The sequence below is a fragment of the Terrapene carolina genome, unplaced genomic scaffold (genome assembly GCF_002925995.2).
Source record: "Terrapene carolina triunguis isolate 2854851 unplaced genomic scaffold, T_m_triunguis-2.0 Scaffold111, whole genome shotgun sequence".
Lineage (NCBI taxonomy): Eukaryota > Metazoa > Chordata > Testudines > Emydidae > Terrapene > Terrapene triunguis.
Window position 1 is genome coordinate 5,382,905 of NW_020664462.1, and position 23,716 is coordinate 5,406,620.

General features: G+C 43.5%; 1 protein-coding gene across 1 annotated transcript in view; it reads left to right on the forward strand.

Moving 5' to 3' along the window:
* The window catches only part of OBSCN (obscurin, cytoskeletal calmodulin and titin-interacting RhoGEF), a 304,900-nt gene that overhangs the window by 54,476 nt on the left and 226,708 nt on the right, over nucleotides 1-23,716 (forward strand). Inside the window, 5 exon segments of the mRNA XM_029911618.1 lie at nucleotides 1,491-1,766; nucleotides 6,763-7,035; nucleotides 9,535-9,810; nucleotides 12,041-12,316; nucleotides 22,600-22,875. Coding sequence (XP_029767478.1) covers nucleotides 1,491-1,766; nucleotides 6,763-7,035; nucleotides 9,535-9,810; nucleotides 12,041-12,316; nucleotides 22,600-22,875 — 1,377 coding nt within the window.

Here is a 23,716-nt window from a genome sequence, read left to right on the forward strand (position 1 = left end):
TCTTGTGGCTAGAAAGGGGCTTGAGTGTTGAAGCTTCTAGGCTCTATTGCCAGCTCCTTTACTGATTTGATATGCGACCTTAGACAAGTAACCTAAGCTTTCAGAGCCAGTTTCTGATACTTGAGTAGTACCTCACTGACTCTAGTGGCATGACTTGAGGAGTAAGGGAATATTCAGTGTTTCTAAAAGCATCAGAATGTGACCTTGAGTTGCGTAAGATTCCCTCTCTGTGAAATGAGAATAACAACATTTACCTGTTTCACAAGGCAAAACTTAATGAACATCGGTAAAGGGCTTGTTGACCCTTGGATGAGAAATCCCTGTGGAAGAATGTTTAAAGTATTAATGCTTAGAAGGGAGTGCACAGATGATTGGGTGCCTCATACAATGCAAATATTGATGGTGAAATTCACTGCAGTACAGAAGTAACTTCCTAAACATTTCTTAATCCCCACTTAAGCCCTTCCATAGGGGCGTAAATGGGGGTTAAATGTTTGTACAGCCTTGCGAAGGGGCAGTTTCACCCCAAGGACATTTGACCTCTAATTTGTTGTGTGCGATTGTTCTGACAAATGACAAAAAAGAGATGTCGGAACTTTAACATTAGGTGCAGTGCAGAGGTAGGGAGAGTCTGGGTTTTCCTGGAGCAAAGGCAGAGTTACACGTAATGGCTTGTTAAGTTAAAACCTGAACCCATTCATTGAGCCACTCTAGCAGAATGGTGGCTTAGCAAGGAGAATATATGACATGTGGTGGGACCCTTGGTTTGAGGATTGTGTTCCTGCCTTTATGGCTAACGAAGCTTGGCAGGTTCTGATTTTAGCTCTGCTGCAGAATATACTATGCTTGCCGGATGCTAAGACGGGGCGGCAGGCAGTAAGTGAGGTGACTTCATTTCTGGCACTTGCACTTTAGAGAGAAAGATGGACCTGGGGGAACAGAGGCCAAAAAGTGGGAAAATATTCACCTGGGGGGAAAATGATACTCTTATTTACACATTCTGACTCTTATTGAACTCTGCTGGATTTCTTCTCTTGTCTTGGGTGTGAACAGGGTTGAACCAACCATGAGTTTCTTCTGTGACTGGTTTAATATCCCAGCCTACAGGAGGCACTGGCTGCTTTAGTGTCTAAAGGGAATTCAAGTTGCCTGTGGAAGACTTCGATTGAGGAGAAAGGTTTAAAACCACGGCTTCAGTGCTCAGAGATACGTGTGTAATTGATTATGAGATTTTGGAGATAGCATCATATATGGTGCTCTACAAGGCATAAAAGTCAATGGGACAGATTCTTATCTCATTGACACCAGTGTAAATCCAGACCAAGTCCACTGAAGTAAGTGGAGTTGCTCCATATTTACACTGGAGTGAGATCAAGATCTGGACCCAGGTTCCTTCTGAGGGGAGCTTGCAACCTAATGCAGACATATATCATATGTGAGACAGTATGATATAATACTTCTTTCTTTCTTTCTTTCTTTCTTTCTCCCAGCTGCTGCAGTAAGAATCACCAACAAGAGTGGAGATATAGAGAAGGTCTCTGCTCGGCTGCGTGAGGAGGCACAGCTTTGGGCGGAACTTTCAGACGCGGCTGCTGCTGTGAAGTGGATGAAGAATGGGAAGGAAATCCAGGCCAGTCCAAAATATGAATTGAAAACAGCAGAGAAGAAACGCATCCTGAAAATTCACAACATCGCAGCAGAGGATGCTGGCATTTATGAATGTGTCTGTGAAGGGGATGACATAGTCTATCAGCTCTCAGTGAAAGGTGCATGACTTTGCTGGGCTGTTTCTGGTGAATGGCCTGCCCCCAGCCAGTGTGGTCTTTATGTGACAGAAAGGGAGCTCACGGAAGTTAGTGACACCCACAGCTCCAGTAGGAAGTGGAAGTACCTCCCTAGAGAGCGGTGGTGTGTGTGAGGTGAGGAGTATTTGGAAGCTGACACCAGACCCTGAGCTCTGTCAGTAGTAGAGGCTCTGCCATATCATCCATCCTGCTTTGTGTCCCGGAAAGCAGATGAGAATGTCAACTGGAGCTTGGTGTCGTTGAGTGAGCCTGGACTGTAGGAAAGGGAAAGATGGTCTTGTGGTTAAGAAACCAGCCAGGTGATCAGGAGACATAGGCTCTATTCCCGCCAGGGACACAGATTCACTGTGTGACTTTGGTCAAGTCACTTAGGGTATGTCTACACTGCCATAAATCACCCACAGCTGGCCTGCGTCAGCTGACTTGGGCTCACAAGGCTTGGAGTGTAGATGCTCGGGCTGGAACCTGGGCTCTGAAAACCGGTGATGGGGGAGGGTCCCAGAGGCTGGGCTCCAGATTGAGCTTGAATGTCTACACTGCAATTTTATAGCCCCGCAAGCCCGAGTCAGTTGACATGGGCCAGCCATGAGTGTTTTTACTGATCCAACTTTAGTTAAAGTGAATGGAGTAAGGCCCTCTGGGAATCAGTGTTTGCTCTCATGGGAATCAGTGTTTGCTCTCAGTACATGGAGGATAAGAAGAGGTGTGGGGAGCTGTAAGGCTTGATCCTTTAGTGTTTGTAAAGCACTCAGATGCAAGGCACAATAGAAAGGCAAAGTCTTATAATTGTTTATTATTTGGTGTTTGCCAAGCTTTGTACGGATAAGGAAAGTTCAGCTTGTCTTCACATGGTGTCACACAGCTCGTATTGTCCCTCAGCTCATGGTAATCCCCTTCTGTGCACCTTCCTATGGTTTGCTTCCTGTTCATTTAACAGGTATGTTGGCTACATGTCTGCTTTAACATTCAGCCCCTACCATGTAGCCTTTGACCCTCTGCATAACATTAGTGGCAGGGGCGGCTCCAGGCACCAGCGCAGCAAGTGCGTGCCTGGGGCGGCAAGCCGCGGGGGGCGGCCTGCCGGTCGCCATGAGGGGGGCAGTCAGGTGGCCTTCGGCAGCGTACCTGCGGGAGGTCCACCGGTCCCGCGGTTTCGGCGGCAATTCGGCGGCGGGTACGCCGAAGCCATGGGACCGGCAGATCACCCGCAGAAACGCCACTGAATCCGCGTGACTGCGGACCGTCCGCAGGCACGCCACCGAAGGCCGCCTGACTGCCATGCTTGGGGCGGCAAAAAACATAGAGCCGCCCCTGATTAGTAGATATAGGCCTAGTGCTTACAAACCTTCAGCCTCCTCAGGGAAACTTAACGCTCAGTCAACCTGTCAATGGGAGTGTTTCCATTGACTTCTATGGGAGCTGGAGCTGGCTTGAAAGGGCCCTGATTACACTGGCTGGATTTTCATCCAGTTGTCTAATAAGGTGGGCAGTATAAAACCTGGTACAGAGCTACTACTTTCTACTCCGCACTGGTGAGGCCTCAGCTGGAGTACTGTACTGTGTTCCCATTTAGTTTAAGGAAGATGTGAACAAATTGGAAGGAGGCCAGAGGAAAGCAACTATAGTAAGAAGTTTGGAAAGCCTGGCCTAGAAGGAAAGGTTGAAAGAACTGGGTATGTTTAGCTTAGAGAAGAGAAGGCTGAGGGGGATCATGACAACGGTGTTCAAATACGTGAAAGGTTGTGGTAAAGCAGACGATGTTCAATTGTTCTCCGTGTCCCTCAAGGGTAGGACAAGAAGTAATTGTCTTTGTTTGCAGCAAGGGAGGTTCAGTTTAGATATAAGGAAAAACTATCTAACGACGACGATAGTTCAGCACTGGAACAGGTTACCAAGCAAGGCTGTGGAATCCTCGTCACTGGAAATTTTTCGGAACAGGTTAGACAAACACCTGGCAGGAATGGTGTAAGTTTACTCGATCCTGCCACAGTGCAGGGGGCTGGACTAGATGACCTCTTGAGGTTCCTGCCAGCCCTACACTTCTATGATTCTATATTGTAGCCTGTTGTCAGACCAAAAACAGGAGTTATATTACTCAAAGGTCACGTGGCAGGGTTAGGGCATTTGGCATCTGATCCTCATCCTGCAGACCTTACCCGGCCAAAACTCCTGTTGACTCCAGTGAGGGTTTTGCCTAAGAAAGGACAGCAAGATTGTGCCTTCAATGCATTTGCCTCAGACGTGGCCTTCCTCCTTTTCTCTGAGAATGGTTGTGTGAGGAGCTGACTGGAGGAGCAGAAGAAGGATAAGTTAGCTGTGTGTGTGCGGCGAGGTCAGAGGGTTAAGAGAGGGGGAAGAATCTTGACTGTTTTGATGGTGTACGTGGAGCAGTTTACACAGCTGTTATTGGTAGCGCAATCCTTTTTCTTTCATCATCCCATACTGAGGTCCAAATTCTGCTCTCAGGTTTTCAAGCCAGGCTCTGATTTCAGTGAATATAAGACTGTACATATCCCATAGGACGATTTGGTCTCTGACCCTGAGAATATGCAGAGCAGTGATCCGGGCAGGGTCCTATATTAAGCACAGTAACACAAATAGAGACCTAGCCAGCTTTCTCCCAACCTATGAGTGGCTCCTCCTAACTGTGTGTATCTATGACACCCCCCTCCTCTTTGTCAGCATTTTCTGGCCTGTGACCTCCTTCAGGCTGTGATTCCCTGCCCTTCCACCAACTCACCCACCTCTACCTGCCTGTGAGTCTGCCATCTCTGTTAACTCTCATATGCCCATGGGAGGAAGCAACATACATAACTGATACGTGAATGCTCACTTGCTAGATTCTTCAGAGAGCAAACAAAACAGGCATGAACACACGTGAAAATAATTCATTCAAAAATGCAGCTATTTGTGGAGAGCTTTTTGCTGGCTACACCTGGCTGCAGAATGATTTAATTCTCATTCTCTCTCTGTCCCTGCTTCTCTCTCAGTATATATTTTTTTCACTCCGTCAGATCAGCCCACAGCTTTATGTTGGATTAGCTGGAAGATATTCACAAATCTTTTCACCTAAATGTAGCTCTCAAACGAGGGATCTGTGTTAATGTTTTTTTGGTGCTGCGTTGAGGGAGTTACATTTGAAACTCCCACTGTACTCATGCTTTGGCTGCAAATGTATCCTCTTTGGCATCTTTTTGGTTGCTGTAGTTATTCTTTTTTTTATCCAGAGCAGTCTTTACACCAGAAGCTAGTGACTGAATGGAGTCCTAGAAAAACTAGAACAGCTAACATACCCCCACACCTTTCTCAGCCATTCTCCCATTTGTCTGTTTACTCACTTGTTGTGTGTCATCTAAATCCTAGATTGTGAGAGCTTTGGGGTAGGGACTATCTTTCTTTTATTTGTTTGTGCAATTCCTTAGCATGATTGGCCCTGATCCCTGTTAGGGGTTCAAATGCTACTTCAGTACAAATTGTCATGAATCAAATTTTCATCATTGTTTAATCAAGTTTTTTAAGATTGTTTTTATCGGGAATCCCTCCTTACTACTGGGCTGCCCAGATCTCAAAGCATCAACTCCGCTCCTGAGCTAAAGGAGAATTCCCATTAAGTATAACTGACAGCAGCGCTAATGTTCCCTTCCAAGCATGGGGAGAGACTGGAAGTTGCATTCTCAGCTTCTTGGCTCCCAGACTGTGACTGAAAGGGTCTGTAGCTATTTTCAGTAGAGATGATTAGTAACCTGGATAGTAGAGGTTGGGCTTCTGCCCAGTGGTGATGTGAAGGAAATTCTGCACATTCATCCCTGTAAGAAAGAACAAAGATTTAAAAAAAAAAAAAAAAGTTGGCAGTATCGTAAAAAGAGGGATGAATTTATTTACAGTGTATCAAGCACTTCAGTGCCCAGCAATTCGATGTTGGTTTCCCTGCACATAAGAGCACAAAAACCATATAAAAGTTGTTCACATTTTTTTCTTTAAATTAAGGGTAAAAACATATCTATGTATACTTCTGTCAGAGTAGCTTTGATCATACTGAACCAACAAGCAGATTTAAACTTTTGCTGTACTTTTTTTAAATGACATGACTGAATTTTAGGACATTAATTCCCTTACTTGGAATAAATGGTATTATGTCGTTAGGCACATATTTTGAGTTAATAATTATTGCTACTGTTGTGTATTTGGATCTACACGTTGAATGGGGTGAGGTTATACTGGTGAATTGATTATTCCACTACAAATTGGTATAACACTGGGTTATTTTAAGTCTTTTGTGTTCTAGTTAGTTTCCTGTAAGGGTTGTCTTTTCATTTTTAGAGGGCGTTGGTAATTCTGTAGATTTATAGTACAGTACAACTCAAATTATCCAGATTACATTTAAATATCTTGTAAGGTACAATTATTTGCTATCTAGATAAATACAGTGATTTAATAAGCCTCAATGTTTCCCCTAATATTTGTTCATTCTCTTTTCCTCTCTTTCTTCCATTCTTTCCTTCCTGCCTAATTAAGATTATTTTGCAAGTTAGCATCTTGGATGATAACTGAAAATCACCCACTGTTGAAACATGAAATTTGTTATTCATAGACCCAAATGTAGAGTACATTCTAAGGCAGCCTTTACTCACACGAACTGTCCTCATTCACCTGAGTAGTCCCATTGACTTAACGGAACTGCTTGCACAAATAAAGCATATGACAAAGGCTTCCCGGATCAGGTCCTAAAATAACAACTTGAGGTAATTAGCCAAAAACAGGAATCCAGGAGCAACCGACTAGATCCTAAGTGCGGGGTGGGGGGTGATGGCCAGGGTGATCTCTCAAGGTCCCTTCCAGCCCTACTTTTCTATGATTCTGTGATTCCTAATTAAAGCGTCTGTAGCTGGCTGCATGGATAGATGAACTGACAATATGGACACAGTTCCTTACTAGTCCATTTGCCATTTTATTTCAGCGCTCGTGCACTTCACGAACAAAGAGAAAGCCGGTGGTGTTCTCATCGCCACCTCTGGAAAACAGGCCGAGTTTGTTTCTGAGACCTCTGAAGCCAATGTCATGGTGCAGTGGTACAAAGACGGCAAAGAAATCAAACGCACAAAGAAATTCACCCTGGAGGATAACGGGAAGCTGCACAAGCTCATCGCCTCAGCTGTAACAAAAGAAGATGAGGGAACGTACATGTGCAAAGTTGGAGAGGACACTCTAGTTTTCAATTTAAAGGTCTCAGGTGAGTTCATGAGGCAAGTGTGAGCAGGGCTTATATTGGGTACAGGAACATTATCACTTAGATTGTAAGCGCTTTGAGACAGAGGCTGCCATCTCTATGTGTGTACAGCACCTAGCACAGTGAGGCCCTGATCTCTAGGCACGTCTGCAATACACGTAAACAACAGTAATAGTAATATTCAGGTCACTAATGGAATGACTAGAGATGGGCCCAAGCCAAAACCTCAGATCGAAACACCCCAAACTTTGGACAGGTTTGCATCTGGATCTGGGTCTGAATCCTGTAGTTCGGTCCCATCTAGAGCACATTGCCTCAACAATTGATACTCCCTTTGAGCTCCCTCCTGCGAGAGGGGGTTTGAGAGTCTTGGGCTACCTTCTGAGAAAGCCTTGGTGCCCAGTTAAACTCGAGTTCTGCGCTCCTGTGGAACGTTTGTGGTCTCTGAGTGCGAGTCATTCCCTTAGGTAGCTTGACCTATCCCAGAAGTAGAGTGCATACCCCTCAGGCCAAATGAGGGGGAGTCCTAGAACTGATTTATTCCAGAGCTGGACAGCGGATGGATCACTTGATGATGACCTGTTCTATTCATTCCCTCTGGGGCACCTGGCATTGGCCGCTGTTGGAAGACAACAAGGAGTCTGGTGGCATCATAGCTACCCCCTGATGTTGGAATACAGGATACTGGGCTAGATGGATCTTTGGTCTGACCCGTATGGCCATTCTTATGTTTAGAGCTAATGGTATTGAGGAGACATCATAAAAAATGCTCTGTGAAATCCAGCCAACTCCGCACACAGGGATTGGTGGGAAGTTTTTCTGGATTTGTTTCACTGGATTTTGCTTTGAGCTTCATCCTCAAATGATTCCCAAATCTCAAAACTTGAAACTACCAAATTTCATTTGGTCATGGTCCAAACTACTGAATTTCACATTGTTTCCACCAGAAGCTGTAGCCTGGCTCAGGCAAACTGGACCCATGTTTACCAAAAGATTTGGAAACCTCAGTGAACTTTCTGGCAAATGGGCTGAATTTCAGGCTGCTAAGAAAACCCTAAACCAGACAGGTTTCACGTTTTATAATAAAAAATGTCCAGAGTGCTAATCCGAAGCTCTGCTAGGCAAGAGGCCAGAACTAAGACCGGGACATAAGCTACCTTTGTGGTAGTGAATGTTCCCCAGAAACCTCTAATGCAGGACTCCAATGAAGCTATTATTCCACCGTCAAATAATTCTTGTAAAAATAGATTACGCCTAATGATAGATAAGTTTTAACAGAAATGTTTGTTCATTGGTGCCGTAGAAATGGGTAGCATGGGTGTATCATCTTAGCTGCCCTTGGGATACTTGGCGACCTAAAGCAACAGGTGCTGCAGAATAATATGTAATGTTAAACTAAGGTTACTTATCACTGACAGCTGTCAACTTACTCTGCAGCAGGCTAGCTTGATTGAGTGCCTGGTATGAAATACATGTTACGCTCACTGTTGCTTGTTAGCATGAGCAATGGGATGTGTCATACATGTTTGTTCCTAGATTCATCTACAAAGTGCTGATCTCCATGCAGCTCAGTGCCACTTATGTCATCTTCACTTTAATGTTAACCCTTTGCAAATGCATTCTGGGAAAAAAAACCCAAACTACAGCCCTGGTTGTAGTAACCCCCAACCTGGATCATTAGCAGGGTTTGAACCATAACCTTCAGAGCCAACGTACAGGCCTCTACTATTTGAGATAAAGGAAAATGCCATTAAATGCACGCAGCAGTAGGCTTTTATTATTTGCATGGACTGGCTTCTTCTTTTCTTAAGACGAAACATGTCCAATTTTTAATCTCTCCTTACAGGTCAGGTTTTCTAAACCTTTTATCATGTCTATTGCTCTATTCTGAACTCTCTCCAGTTTGTCCATATCTTTCCTAAAGTCTGGTGCACAGAATTGGACACAATACTCCAGCTGTGTCCTCACCAGTACCAAGTAGAAGGTCCCTTCTAGTTACCCCCCATGTCTTACATATGACTCTCCTATCAACTTCTGCCCTTAGCTACACTCATATGCAACTCCCTTAGTGACAACCATGTTGTCTTTACACTCTGTAACCATACTCATCCTTCCTGCGTTAGGCTGAAATACATAGCACCAGCTTCTGCACATGGTTAGTGTATCCACAGCTCCCATGGGAGTCGGGGGATCCATTTTTAGTAACTCCCTGGAGGGGTCATCAGAAGGGTTTGAACTTGGGACCTTTAGCACAGACCTCTACCACTTGAGCTAAAGGAGAAATTCCAGTAGCAGGTAGCTGTAGTTGGCTGTTATCATCTGTGAACTGGCTACTGGAGGGGAATGAAACACAAGCAAATTTACACATGTAAATTCTTCCATAGATGGAACCCCAGGCCGTGGAGATCACTAACATTGAAATCATGCCAGGGTAACTGGATTGTTCTTATGTTGCTCTAGGTTAATAGAGGGGCACAAACTACTTTTCCTTCTTCTTTTTAGATGAAGTTGTTAAGTTTGTCAACAAGCCTAAAGCAATGCCAGAAATTTCAGTCAGTCCTTCTGAGGGTCTAGAGCTGGCGTGTGAGGTCTCGGTGGCGAGTGGAGCTGTTGTGTGGAAGAAGGATCAAACTGAGGTTAAGCAGGACCAGAGAACGACAGTCACCTCTCAGGGAACAGACCGAAAGCTCATCATCAAGAATGTGACACAGCATGACCAAGGGAGCTACACCTGTGAATCAAAGGATGACAAAGTAACATTCCAAGTCAAAGTCAAAGGTGAGCGGATGCATGAAATCTCAGGAGCAAGAAAATACTTAATCCTGGATAGCATCCTGCATCTAAGGTGTATCCCCAAACCCTTTTCAGGGTAAATAACTCTGCCACAGCGCTTGATTTTCAGCCAAGCCTGAAACCTGCCTCTACTTTTGCATGTGCAATTGGGTGTCCACAAATAATTGCACGTGCAACATGTTGTGGCTGCAGAGGGTAGCTCTTGGATATCTAGCGACCTGCCTGCACCATTGCACCTGTAAAATTAGATGCCATTGCACCTGCAGCATCAGGTCCACAGAATTAAAACACAAAATAATAGCAGAGTCAGGAGTGGGTGAGAGAAACTAAGAGATGTAGCTAAAAGCAAAGAGGGATGTTTGAAGTGACACAGAAAAGCTCTTCCAAATAGGAGCTGGTTTTTGCAGCGTTCTGCAACGTTCTGGTTGTTCTTTCAAAAGTTTACAACTGAACATTGACTTAATACAGCTTTGAAACTTTATTGTGCAGAGAAAAATGCTGCTTTTAACCACCTGAATTTAAATGAAGCAAGCACAGAAAGAGTTTCTTTACCTTGTCAAATCTTTTTTTTAAACTTTCGCTTTATTCTTAGTAGCTTACATTTAACACAGTACTGTACTGTTTGATTTTTTGTTGTTTTTGTTTCTGCTACTGCCTGATTGTGTGCTTCCAGTTCCAAATGAGGTGTGTGGTTGGCCGGTCAGTTCGTAACTCTGGTGTTCGTAACTCTGAGGTTCTACCATTTGTGGTTATTGTGGGCCATGTCTTGCTTTGCTGTCCTTTGAAATCCTCCATTGGTACCAAATAGTCTCTTGCTCACTGCCCCAGTTTTGATAAACTAGGAGGCAGGAGGGCACCTGCTGCAAAGCTATCCACAAGCGAATCAGGACTAAGACAGGGCAGTGTTTGGATGGGAAGCTACCAAGGAACATGTAGGTGCTGGAAGAAGTCAGTGGAATTACTCTAGATCAGGAATGGGCAAACTTTTTGGCCTGAGGGCCACATCTGGGTATGGAAATTGTATGGCGGGCCATGAATGCTCACAAAATTGGGTGTTGGGGTGTGGGAGGCGGTGAGGGCTCTGTCTGGGGGTGCAGGCTCTGGGGTGGGGCCAGATATGAGGAGTTCAGGGTGCGTGAGGGGGCTCTTGGCTGGGGCAGGGGGTTGGGGTGCAGGGGTGGGGGGTCAGGTCTCCAGCTGGGGGTGCAGGCTCTGGGAGGGGCTGGGGATGAGGGGTTGGGGGTGAAGGAGGGTGCTCCGGGCTGGGACCAAGGGGTTTGGAGGGGGATCAGGGCTGGGACAGGGTGTTGGGGCATGGGAGGGCGTCAGGGGTGCAGGCTCTGGGCGGCGCTTACCTCAAGCGCATCCCGGAAGCAGCGGCATGTCCCCCCTCCGGCTCCTACTCAGAGGCATGGCCAGGCGGTTCTGCACGCTGCTCTGTCCGCAGGCGCCACCCCTGCAGCTCTCATTGGCCATGGTTCCCGGCCAAGGGGAGCTGTGGGGGTGGGGGCAGCATGTGGAGCCCCTTGACTGCCCCTACATATAGGAGCCAGAGGGAGGACATGCCACTGCTTCTTGGAGCCATGCAGAGCGGGGCAAGCCCCCAACCCCGCTCCCCGGCTGGAGCGCCGGAGCAGGGTAAGCCCCGGACCCCGCTCTCCATCGGGAGCTTGAGGACCACATTAAAACATCTGGAGGGCTGGATTCAGCCCCCGGGCCATAGTTTGCCCACCCCTGCTCTAGATTTATACCAGGGTGACTGACAGCAAAGCTTAGCTCTTAATGTTTGTGAAACTGTGAGATCCTTGGACTAAAGTGCAGTGTGGTGGTGATCAGTCAGGGTCATCACATGATCTCTCTTTATGGACGTTTGGTGCACCAGCCTACAGCAGCTTTCGAGGATAGTGTTTTCTGTTGGGAAGGAAGGATGGTCTTGGGGTAAAGGCATTGGGTTGGGAATCAGTAGATCTTGGTTCCGTACCTAGCTCTGCAAGAGATTTCTCATGTGACTTAGAGATATTCCTCTCTCGATGTCTCAGTTCCCCATTTGTAAAATGGGAACAAAGATAGGGAAGCATCTCAGAGGGCTGTTGTGAGGATATAGTCATTAATGTTCCTGAGGTGCTAAAATATTACAGTGATATGGGGAATGTTTCCTAAGCCCCATGATAGGAGACTGCAAAAGGACATAAGTGACTGTACTTCCATCTTGCAGAGACGGAAGAGATGTTTGCAAACAAGGAGAAGGTGCAGAAGGAGGTGAAGGCCATTCTGACAGAGAGCGCCACCCTCAGCTGTGAGGTGACTCAGGCCAAGACTGAAGTGAGGTGGTACAAGGACGGGAAACTGATCACCTCCAGCAAGAAATTCAAGGTGGAGTCTGAGGGCAAATCCCGGCGTCTGGTCGTGGAGCAGGTGGAGAAGAAAGATGCTGGAGAGTACACCTGTGAGGCCGCAGGCCAGAAACTGACCTTCAAGGTTATCATCACAGGTGAGTGAGATGCTCTGATTTATATTTCGTTGACTTCTCTTTCTGGGTCTTTTCTCATGTTCTCTGCTGACATGATAAAATGGATTATTTCATGTTCTTCTATTCTTGCTTTGAACTGTACTGCCATGAGACTGAGGAGGGTTGGACCAGACTTGGGGCTAGTCTGGAGACACAAGGTCTCTGCAGGTCTCCTGAGGTTCAGATTCTGGGGCTGGAACATGTATAAAATGTCATCAGGCAAAAGCACATTTAGCATGTCCAATGCAATCATGTCTACCCTGTCCTCCCCACTGCTGCTCAGCCTGAAAATCACTAGCTCTCCTCTTTCGTTCTCTCTTCCTTCCTCCTCATAATAGCCTCCCTCTCATAGAATCATAGAATATTAGGGTTGGAAGAGAACTCAGGATGTCATCTAGTCCAACCCCCTGCTCAAAGCAGGACCAATCCCCAACTAAATCATCCAAAGACACAGACACACACAGGGGCGGCCCGTCCATGTAGACAAACTAGGTGGTCGCCTAGGGTGCCAAGTTAAATGGGGCGCCAAATTCGAGGAAAAAAATCAAATGAAAAAAAAAAATGAAAAAGATGAAAAATACAAATAAAATAACAACGATGTCATTATTTCAATACCCATGCGCATACGGAGGGAATATGAATTATAATTCATTTCTTTACATTTCTGAGAATTTATTAATATGCCAAATCTTTTACTTACTGCAAAAAAAATATTTTAGCAAAAAAAATTTTCAATTTGCAACGTAGGGTCAAGATGACCCACTCCTCAATTTTGATAAGCAATAACTCAGCCACAATGAAACACATCCACCAGCGGCAAGAGCTGCAATGCTAACGACACCTAACTCGAATATACATCAAGGTCACATAGCCGGAAATTCATGTAGAGCGGAGATATCGCGAGTTGATACATGTCAAAGGGTCGTTTTAACACACGTCGCAGGTAGATGGTTAAGAATCGAGCGAATACTGTGGAAAATTGTGTTTCTTGGTGCCAAAGAATAAAGAATAATGTCTTTCAGCATTATAAATCCAAAATGTGAGTATCGTTAAGCGTTATTAAACCTTAGCGTTATTATCGGGCTGTATAATTATGAACTTTTCTTTGTTATAACTGGTTCACATCTACTAAATAAGGTCCATAAAAGAAAAGTAACAGCGTTAACACTTAATAGACTACTAAAGTGATGATGTCGCACTCCAAGCGGGTAACCGTGAGAAAGGGAATTACTTTCCAAACAACCAGTGTCGGATTATAACATCGAAAAAAGTCATTTTGTTTCCGTGTAAACGCTGTAACTAACTGTTTTAATAGGTAAGTGAGTGTATGTTACTAATCATTGAACCTTTAAGCAGTGAAAAGACGTGTTGGGATGGCTGCAATGTGGTTTAAATCGCCAACCATGTGGTGAGTGTGTCAGCCATCCTTAATGCTATAATGCTTGCAGTTGGGAGCACAGTACATAATAATAATCAAATGCCCCATGGCAGAAAGAGGAAAAAGAAAACCCTTAGGAGCTGAGTATCGTAAACGAAAGGCTGAGAAGGAAAAGGACCTAGCAAAACAGCAGGGATCCTTCCTGAAATATCTTCTCTTTAATCCAAATAAAAATGGAAGCAGTTCACAGAATCCAGATGAAGGAATTTTACTTGGAGAGGAGGTTAGCTCACTTCTAGATAGAAGCAGTTTGGAACATCAAGATGAAGGTATATTACTTCAAGATGAGGGTAGCTCACATCCACAAAAAAGCAGTTTGGAAACTCAAGATGATGGAAACTTACTTCTAGATGAAGGCAGCTCACAGCATCAGACTGATATGGAAGTGGAGAAAATGTATTCACCTTCAGAGACACATGCAGAAATTGAAGTAAATGAAGTAGAAGGAAGAAAGGATGAGGAAGTTACAAACAAGTTACAGTATGAGGACCCAGCTTCATGGACCCAAATTCTCGTGGAACATGGACCTGAAGAAGTTCATGAATTTCCCTTCCCTAAGGATGGAAATAAAAGAAAATTCTCCGCTCAGCATTACAAGAGGAAACTCATTAAAGGGGAAGAAATTCATTGAAACTGGTTACAATATTCAGTGTCGAAGGACTCTGTGTTTTGCTTTTGCTGCAAGTTGTTTAGAAATCAAGCAATTGGTACATAACTTACTGAAAATGGTTCGAAGGACTGGAAAAACATATCTTCAATTCTCTCTTCACATGAAAGAAGTACAGAACATTTGGAATGTTTTCAAAATTGGAAAGAACTTGAATTACGATTGAAAAAAGAAAAAACTATCAATGAAGAAAATTTATGTGTGATGAAGGAAAAAGAAGAATATTGGCAACAAATATTAGAGCATCTGATTGCTTTAGTGAGAGTTCTCAGTGGCAAAATTTAGCATTCCGAAACCGCGGTAGAAATGAAAAATTATACACTCCAGGTAATGGAAACTTTTTAAAATTTGTTGACTACCTAGCTGTGTTTGATCCAGTCATGAAGGAACATCTACGTAAAATAACTGATCATGAAACACAGGTTCATTACTTAGGAAAAAATATGCAGAATGAACTGATTCAAATCCTAGCAAATGCCATTAAAAAGAAAACTGTAAAAGCTGCCCACTCTGCAAAATACTTTTCAATAATACTGGACTGTACACCAGGTGTGAGTCATGTTGAACAAATTACGATGATCATTCGTTTTGTGGATGTGGAAAAGTCTGCAGATGAAGGTAATGTTGAAGTGCTCATAAAGGAACATTTTTTGGGTTTCGTACCACTGAAGGAGATGACTGGAGCATTTATGACTGAAACTATTCTACAAGAGCTTGAAACAATGTAATTATCTGTTGAAGACTTATGTGGCCAAGGCTATGATAATGAGAGTAATATGAAGGGTAAAGACAATGGTGTGCAAAGGAGAATGATGGAAATCAATCCTAGGGCCTTTTTCGTTCCTTGCAGTGCGCATTCTCTGAATTTGGTTGTCAATGATGCTGCTAGATGCTGTTTGGAGGCAAGCAGTTTCTTTGACCGGGTGCAACGTGTTTATGTGTTTTTTCTCAGGCTCAACATGCTGTTGGGAGATTCTGACTCGCCATGTGAATTCTCTAACTATGAAACCACTTAGTCAGACAAGATGGGAAAGTTGTATTGATGCTTTGAAGCCTCTTCACTATGAACTTGGAAACATTTATGATGCCCTAATTGAAATTTATGATGATACTACCTTTACTGGATCATCTGGCAATACTGCACATTCAGATGCAGAAGCTCTTGCAAACGGCCTTTCCAAGTTCAAATTTGTGACTTCACTCATTTTGTGGTATAATATCCTTTTCGAGATTAACCTCACTAGTAAGCAGCTTCAGGAAAAGAACTTGAATGTACATTCTGCGATTCAAAAACTGCAGCAAACTAAAAATATTCTGGAGGAATTCAGAAGTGATGAAGGGTTCGAAACAACACTGGTAGATTCTCTTGAGCTTGCTGAAGAAATAGACTTTCTGACAGAATTTGAACCAGAGCCAGTTCACATTCGGCAAAAGAAACAGCAGTTTTCGTATGAAGGACGAGACACACCCATTCAGAACCCAAAACAAAGGTTCAAAGTGAATTTCTACTTCACAGTCCTTGATACTGCTATTCACTCGGTTGATGAAAGATTTCAACAGATGCAGCAGCTAGAGTCAGTATTTGGCTTTCTATATGATAGCCACAGCTTGCAAAAGAAAACAGCAAAACAGATAAGAGAATTTTGTATAAAACTGGAGTCGGCATTGACTCATGAAAATTCAAAAGACATTGATGCTACAGATGTGTGTAGTGAGCTTCAGGCTTTTTCAAGATGACTTCAAGAAACATTCCACTCCTGAAGAAGTACTGAAGTTTGTTTGTGAAAATAAACTCAGACAGTTTTCCAAACATTTTTATAGCTCTAGGCATTCTTTTAACTTTGCCAGTTTCCGTAGCTAGTGGGGAACGTAGCTTCTCAAAGTTAAAATTGATAAAAACACATCTGCGTTCAACAGTGGTGCAAGAGAGACTTGTTGGACTTGCCACAATGTCAATAGAGCATGAAATAGCTGGAAAACTGGATCTAAAAGAACTAGTGACTGAATTTTCAAAACGTAAAGCAAGAAAAGTCATGTTTTAAGAGCACAGAGTGATTTTTATTCGGAGTGTTTTGTAAATACAGGTTAAAGTTCATTGAAGAGTTTTCTTATTTCTTTCTATGTTGGATGTGGTGGTAATGGCAATTAAAGCAGGATAGCGGAATGGATGATTTTGGATTTGTAATAAAAATTATAATTAACATTTTTAATGCATTTTTATTTGAAATCGGACTGAAATATCATCTAGCTGTCGTGTAAAAATCTGAAAATTGTGTGTCTCTATTTTATCTGATCTCAGAAACATTGGTTGGACAGACGGACGGACAAACCGAATAATTAAGCTTCTGTTTAAAAAAAAATGCTTAAAAAAAGATTAAAAGGAAAAAAGGGGCAAAATGTTTCCCAGTTTACCCAAAACCTCAGCCTAGATCTGCCCTTAGGGTTTGCGGGTGGGAGGTGCCAATTGCATGATTCGCCTAGGGCACCAGTTGCTGGCAGCTAGTCTAGGGTCGCCCCTGGACACACACCACTGGCACCTACAGGTTGGCAGGGCAAACAGATCAGCAGGAATCAATCTAACATCAGGAATCATAACATTCAAAAACCAGTAGGAGAACACTTCAACCTCTCTGGTCACTCAGTAACAGACTTAAAAGTGGCAATCTTGCAACAGAAAAGCTTAAAAAACAGACTCCAACGAGAAACTGCTGAACTTGAATTAATATGCAAACTGGATACCATCAATTTAGGCTTGAGTAGAGACTGGGAATGGCTGAGCCATTGCACACATTGAATCTATTTCCCCATGTTAAGTATCCTCACACCTTCTTGTCAAACTGTCTGAAATGGGCCATCTTGATTATCACTACAAAAGTTTTTTTTCTCCTGCTGATAATTGCTCATCTTAATTAATTAGCCTCTTAGAGTTGGTATGGCAACTCCCACCTTTTCATGTTCTCTGTATGTGTATATATATCTCCTCACTATATGTTCCATTCTATGCATCCGATGAAGTGGGCTGTAGCCCACGAAAGCTTATGCTCAAATAATTGTGTTAGTCTCTAAGGTGCCACAAGTACTCCTGTTCTTTTTTCTTAGATCAGCAGTAGACACACTCCTTTGTACACACATACTGTGCGCAAAAAATATATATTTTGCATACTGTGTTAAAAAAATCCCCTCCCCAAGTCCTCAAATGTGTGGCAAAGTGAACAAAAATGGATACGTGTGTGTGGCTGGAATGAGCAGTGAGTTGGATTTCACACACAAGTTGTGCGCACATCTTTCATCCAGCTTTCCTCCCCACCCTCCTTTCATCCAGTGACGGTGGCATCTAGCGTGTTCTCTAAATGGATCTGGGACCCACGGGAATCTTAAGGTGGCTGTACAAGGTCAGCTCTATTCTCGGAACAACGAGCAATGACCCAAGCAGATTTTTCTCTTTCAAACATCATTTGATTTTGAGCCTCTGGACATTTTAGGAACTACATTTTTCTGTCACTCTGACAGTGATGGGGTTTCTTTTGGTATCTTAATCATTTTGCAAGCGGTTCAGATGTCCAGTAAATAGCAGCTAAGGCCTCACACTGGCATTGATATGCCTGACATATCCTGAGCCATTTCAAAATAAACTGAAAATGAGATTCAGTTGGATGGAAGTGATGGGAACATCTGCCGGTTTGATCTAGCACCTGCCAATATTCTCCAGCTTTTTGCTGCTCCAGAAGCCTCTGGAGCTCCATGGCATCAATGGCAAATAATGAGAACAGCAAACAGTCCCTGATGCTGAATTTTATTTTCATAAAACAGTTCAGTGGACAGTTTTGAGTAACAAATAGATTCCTTCAAATCCAAGTCTCTTTGTGGATAATTAGCCAGTTGAAAGAGGGATACATTAGTCAGATCAATTATTTGCAATAAACAGTTTGAGCGGGAATGGTGTTAACCCTGAAGACTAATGATGATGGATTGAATGACAACATTACTGTTTCACTTCTGGTCATTTCAGCAGAAACACCATCTGCTCTGGAATTATAGGTGCATCTGGAGCAAAGAATATCAGCACTTCCCTCCCATAATCTGACCCTCGCTATCTGACAATATAATCAATCTCTTCTCATCTATTTGGTCTCATATCCATTTCATCTACTCTATGTTATCTGTCTTTCCCCTGTTGGTGAAGTATCAGGTATAAGCCACTGCCAGAAGCAGGCTACTGGTGATCCAATCCAGCACAGTTCTTACTGTCTTAAAACAGCAGGAATTTGGACATTAACAAAAACCTTCCAGTGATTTATTTGGTATTAGGTTAGATTAGGGACAGATTCTGGGTGTGCTTCTGCAGGTGCGGTAGATGACAGAAAATTCTTTCTTCTCCCTGTGAACCCACACAGGGGCAAGGTGCCGTGTAGTTATAATGCTACCAGTAACGTAGGGGGTAGTACTTGGGAGACCTGGGTTCGAGTCCCAGTGGGACTTACTGTGTGTGTCTGGGCTAAATCACTACCCCTCACTGCATCAGTCTCCACAGGCTGTGGAACATAAAGTGCTTTGCAAACATGATGTGCTCAGTGTGGTTATTAATCAAGGTAGAAATTAGGCTAGGGGGGTAACAATTCATTAATAAATTGTAAAATCAGAAGGGACCATTATGGTCACCTTGTCTGCTCCCCAATTAAAACTGAAAAGACAAAAACTAACTTCCGCCTGGCAGAGAGGCAGTTGTGCTTAATTGCTTTTTACTTTATATAAAGAAGGTCTCATCCCCGGATCCCTGTGCTTGTATGTCGTATGCCCCCCTCTCTCTCCTTCATACTTACTGTCTGTTTCGATCGTGAGCTTATCAGAGCAGGCACCATGTCTCCCTATGTGTTTGTACAGCACCGGGCATAGCGGGACACTAATCCTGACTGATGCCTCTGGGTGTTACTGTAACACAAATAAATAATGTTTTATTAGACACGCAATGGAGCCACAATGTTGGGAGGCCATGGGCCCTCCTACTTCCGTGTCCACTAGGGGTCTGAGCCAATACGGGGTGCAGCTCCAGTGTAAAAAGTGTAATCTTTGCTGCTCCTTCATCACCCCTGGAGCCATTCTGCTTGCCTCAGTCTTCTGTAAGCAGAATGCCTTTGGGAACTGCTGCCCCAACATGCTGTATCTCTGCTCCCTGCTAACACTGCTGTGGCTTCAAGTGCACCATAACCCACTGGCCAGGGTGTTACGTGTTCAGAGAAGGTGAGTCTGTTACAGAGCTCGGCTACAGAGATTGGGCTCTTTAGCTCAAGCTGTAGCAGCTTGTGCCTTTAGCTCGGGAGGTTCCCGAGTTCACTCAGCCAAGATGGCCGCAGTGGGGCTCAGACTAGGAAGGAAGCTTTCAGAGAGGAGAATGCAGAGCAGGAGTTGATTTAAAAAAATGAAAGTGTGGTGGGGACTCTGAAAAAACCCGGATGGTCTGCCATTGCAGATGCAAGGCCCCAGAAAAATTCTGAGATGTAGCCAGTGGACAAAATGGCTGCCCTGGTCAGGCCTCAGAATGACTGAGTGCTGTTTGCATGAGAACCCTAGTGTTTTCAGTTCTCTTTCAAACAGGGTGACTTCAGAGCTGCATGGGATAATGCTGCATCTTACCCCACCCCTGTCGTAACCAGAGAGCACTATTCAGTTACCATTGCTGTGTTTCGCAGACATGCGACTGTAACGTGACATGCAGGTCCATCATCAGCTCACTGGAAAACTGATCCAACCTTGAAAGTCAGGAAGGATTTATCAGTTCTTTTTCAGTGGCTGGTGCCTTAGTTGCAGAAATCTTTATTTTACTGGATTCTCCAGAAGTGCAGTGACTTTCTGGGTCTTAATTTATCCGGTTACCATTGCACTCACATTGGTTTTCACAGTTCTTATGCGACAGGGCCCCCCCTGAAGCACAAAACCTTTCCTTTTAAAGGGGTAAATATTCAGTGTGACGCACTGGGATAGACTCATAGACATTAAGATCAAAAGGGATCATTATGATCATCTTGTCTGAGCTACTGCATATTGCAGGCCACAGAACCTCGCCAGCGCACTCCTATAATAGAGTCCTAACGTCTGGCTGAGTTACTGATGTCATCAAAACATGGTTGAAATACTTCAAGTTACAGCGAATCCACCATTTACACTAGTTTAAACCTGCAAGTGACCCATGCCCTATGCTGCAGAAGAAGGTGAAAACCCCCCAGGGACGTAGCCACTCGCCCTCCTGTTAAGGGAAACAAGAACCGAGCATCTACAACCTTGTGCACTGGACCATGTATGGGCACCAAGGAGTTGGTTCTGCAGTCTACATGGTTTTAAAGTTAATTGTACACAGTGAATGCTCATAAAATCCTAATATAGAGGGGCCAGATCCTCAGCTGGTGTAAATCATCATACGCAATTTCTGTGGAGCTACACTGACCTATGCCAGCTGAGGATCTGATAATATGTCTATTTTCTCAGCGAAATTTAATAGCTTGCTTAACTTTAAAAGTATTTCTGTCCCTTTCTGAATGGTAAGGGTCATATTCATTCCTAGTAGAAATCTAGTGGAGTTACCCTTGGGATAAATTTGACCCTAGCAGAGTCAAATTTATATTGACTGGCAATTAGCAAATTCAATATATTGAATTATATTGACTGGCAATTAGCAAATTTATTCACAATATGTAACATCCCCAATATTAAAGGAGAAAAGTAAGATTTAGGGGATGAAATCGTTAATCTGTAATATGTATGGCCTGTTACTTGATCATTCATATAGATGACATCCAGTTATGTGAGCTGTTTTATGAATTATTGTATTAATATATACGTCTAGTCAGTCCATATTCACATAGGTCTAACATTCAGACCAGTGTTAACTGGGCCACTTTTTTTGCCCCTGTAATTCTGAGTGCAAATAATTTGCATCCATTGTAATACATTTAGATGTCTAAGTACTGACTGTGTCTGTAAATCAGTTTAAATGTGTGAATCTCCTAAATTGCATGAGCAGTTATTTGTAGGCACAAATAGTGGATGCAAAAATGGAAGCCACTGTTTAAAAATCTGTCCCTAAATACCTACTGCCTGATTCTCCTCTCCCATACATCAATTTTATACTAGTGCAATCTTTAGACTTCAATGCAGTCAATTCTGATTTACAGTGGTGGGAAAGGAGAATCATACCACTTTTCATGTATGTATTAATGCAGACCATAAATCAACATATAAATGAAAAGATATAAAACAACATTAAGTACAATATGCAGGAAGAAAGAAACTGTTCCATATAAACCACTCTCAGACAGGCAATGGGAACTATGGCATAAATTGTGGAGATTATCAAACTGTGACTTGCTAGTCATTGGTTAGCAAGATGGCTGACCATATCCTTTAAATGGGTATATTTAGTTTATCATTTATTAGTCGTGATAGCCTTTCAATGCCAGTTCATTTGCTGAGGTAAAAGTATTAAGGTTCTACTTTGGAAGTAAAGGTGTTTAAATACTTTATTTGCTGCCAAATATACTAGATACATTAAGGTAAAATCCCCAGGCTACACGGCTGAATGTACCATGTGTGTCTCAACATTCATAGATTTTGAAGGCCAAAAGAAACTGCCGTGATCATCCAGTCTGACCTGCATCACTCAGGCCAAATAATTCCACCCATTAATTCCTACATTAAGCCCATATTTTGTGGTTGAGTTAGAGCATATTTTATAGGAAGATACCCAATCTTGATGTAAAGACTTCAGATGTCAGAGAGCGGATGTCAATGGCATATTACTAGTCCACAGCAGCACTGCAAATGTGATGGAGTTGGCTTATCCCCAAGAAGATGAACCAAAAAAACCCCCAAACACAACAACAACAACAACAAAAGAAACAGTTTTTGGATGTTAATATTGAAAGCTGGAAAATATGCAGGGCTGCCTACCTAAAAAGAGCACCAAGATACCAAGGATTTGGAGAAACCTAGGGAGTGTGTGGTAGAGGGTTCATTTATAACATGCTGTTAATGGAGTCTGGAACTATAAGAACCATGTTTCATCAAACGAATGACTTTATTCTGTAAAAACACTAGATACATGTAACAGTCCATTGGCCATGATAGATTTATTCCTTCTGTGGTTCTTCTTTAATTTCCCCATCTCAGAGCCTGAAGAAGTGTTTGCAAACAAGGAAAAGGTGCAGAAGGAGGTCAAGGCCATCCTGACAGAGAGTGCCACCTTGAGCTGTGAGGTGGCCCAGGCCAAGACTGAAGTGAAATGGTACAAGGACGGGAAACTGATCACCTCCAGCAAGAAATTTAGGGTGGAGTCTGAGGACAAATCCCGGCATCTGGTCGTGGAGCAGGTGGAAAAGAAAGATGCTGGAGAGTATACCTGTGAGGCCGCAGGCCAGAAATTGACCTTCAAGATTATCATCACAGGTGGGAGGGATTGTTTCCTTTCTACTCATGCACTGATTTGTTGCAGTTGTTGAGTAAAGCATTCTAGAGTGAGATGCACTTCCTACATTGCTGGCATCTCAGCTCTGAGTGAAGGAGGCTTTTGAGGGAACTTTGGGTTTTGCAACAATATTGTGTATACATTTACAGAGTATGCAAGTAAAATGGGGAAGCACCTGAATCTTCTTAGTTGGTAGGTGTTTTGCAGGAATAGCATAACATTTTACAAACTAGGTTGGAACTCTGAACTTATACTTGGTATCCATCAGTGCCTCCTGGGTTCTCTGCAATGTCTTCATTTACTTGGAAAAAAACAACAGAGGGAAGAAATGTTGGTCCTTTCACCTACCAAAGGGGAAGGAAAGCTTTGCAAGGAACATCTCAGCTAAATAAGCTAAAGGGAGGCTTGAGAGGATAAATTCATATTTGGATCTGAGATCGCTCCAGAGGAATCATGAGAGGTAGAGTCTGGGGATTGGAGGTGGATTATTATAAAGGAGAGGTGCTGGCAGGTCCATAGTTAAGATGGCATATGGACTTGCACTGATGGTGGCGGGGGTCAGGCAGAGGTGAGAAACATGCGGCGAAAGATGCCTCGGGGGCAGAGCTGTCAGCTTCTCCCTCTGTGGACTCTGGATGACATCAGTGAGGAAGTTTAAGTCCTTCTAATTCCTTTTCCATGGCAGAGAGAGAGGATGTGTTTGCAAACCAGGAGAAGGTGCAGAAGGAGGTGAAGGCCTCCCTGACAGAGAGCGCCACCCTGAGATGTGAGGTGTCCCAGGCCAAGACTGAAGTGAAATGGTACAAGGATGGGAAAGTGATC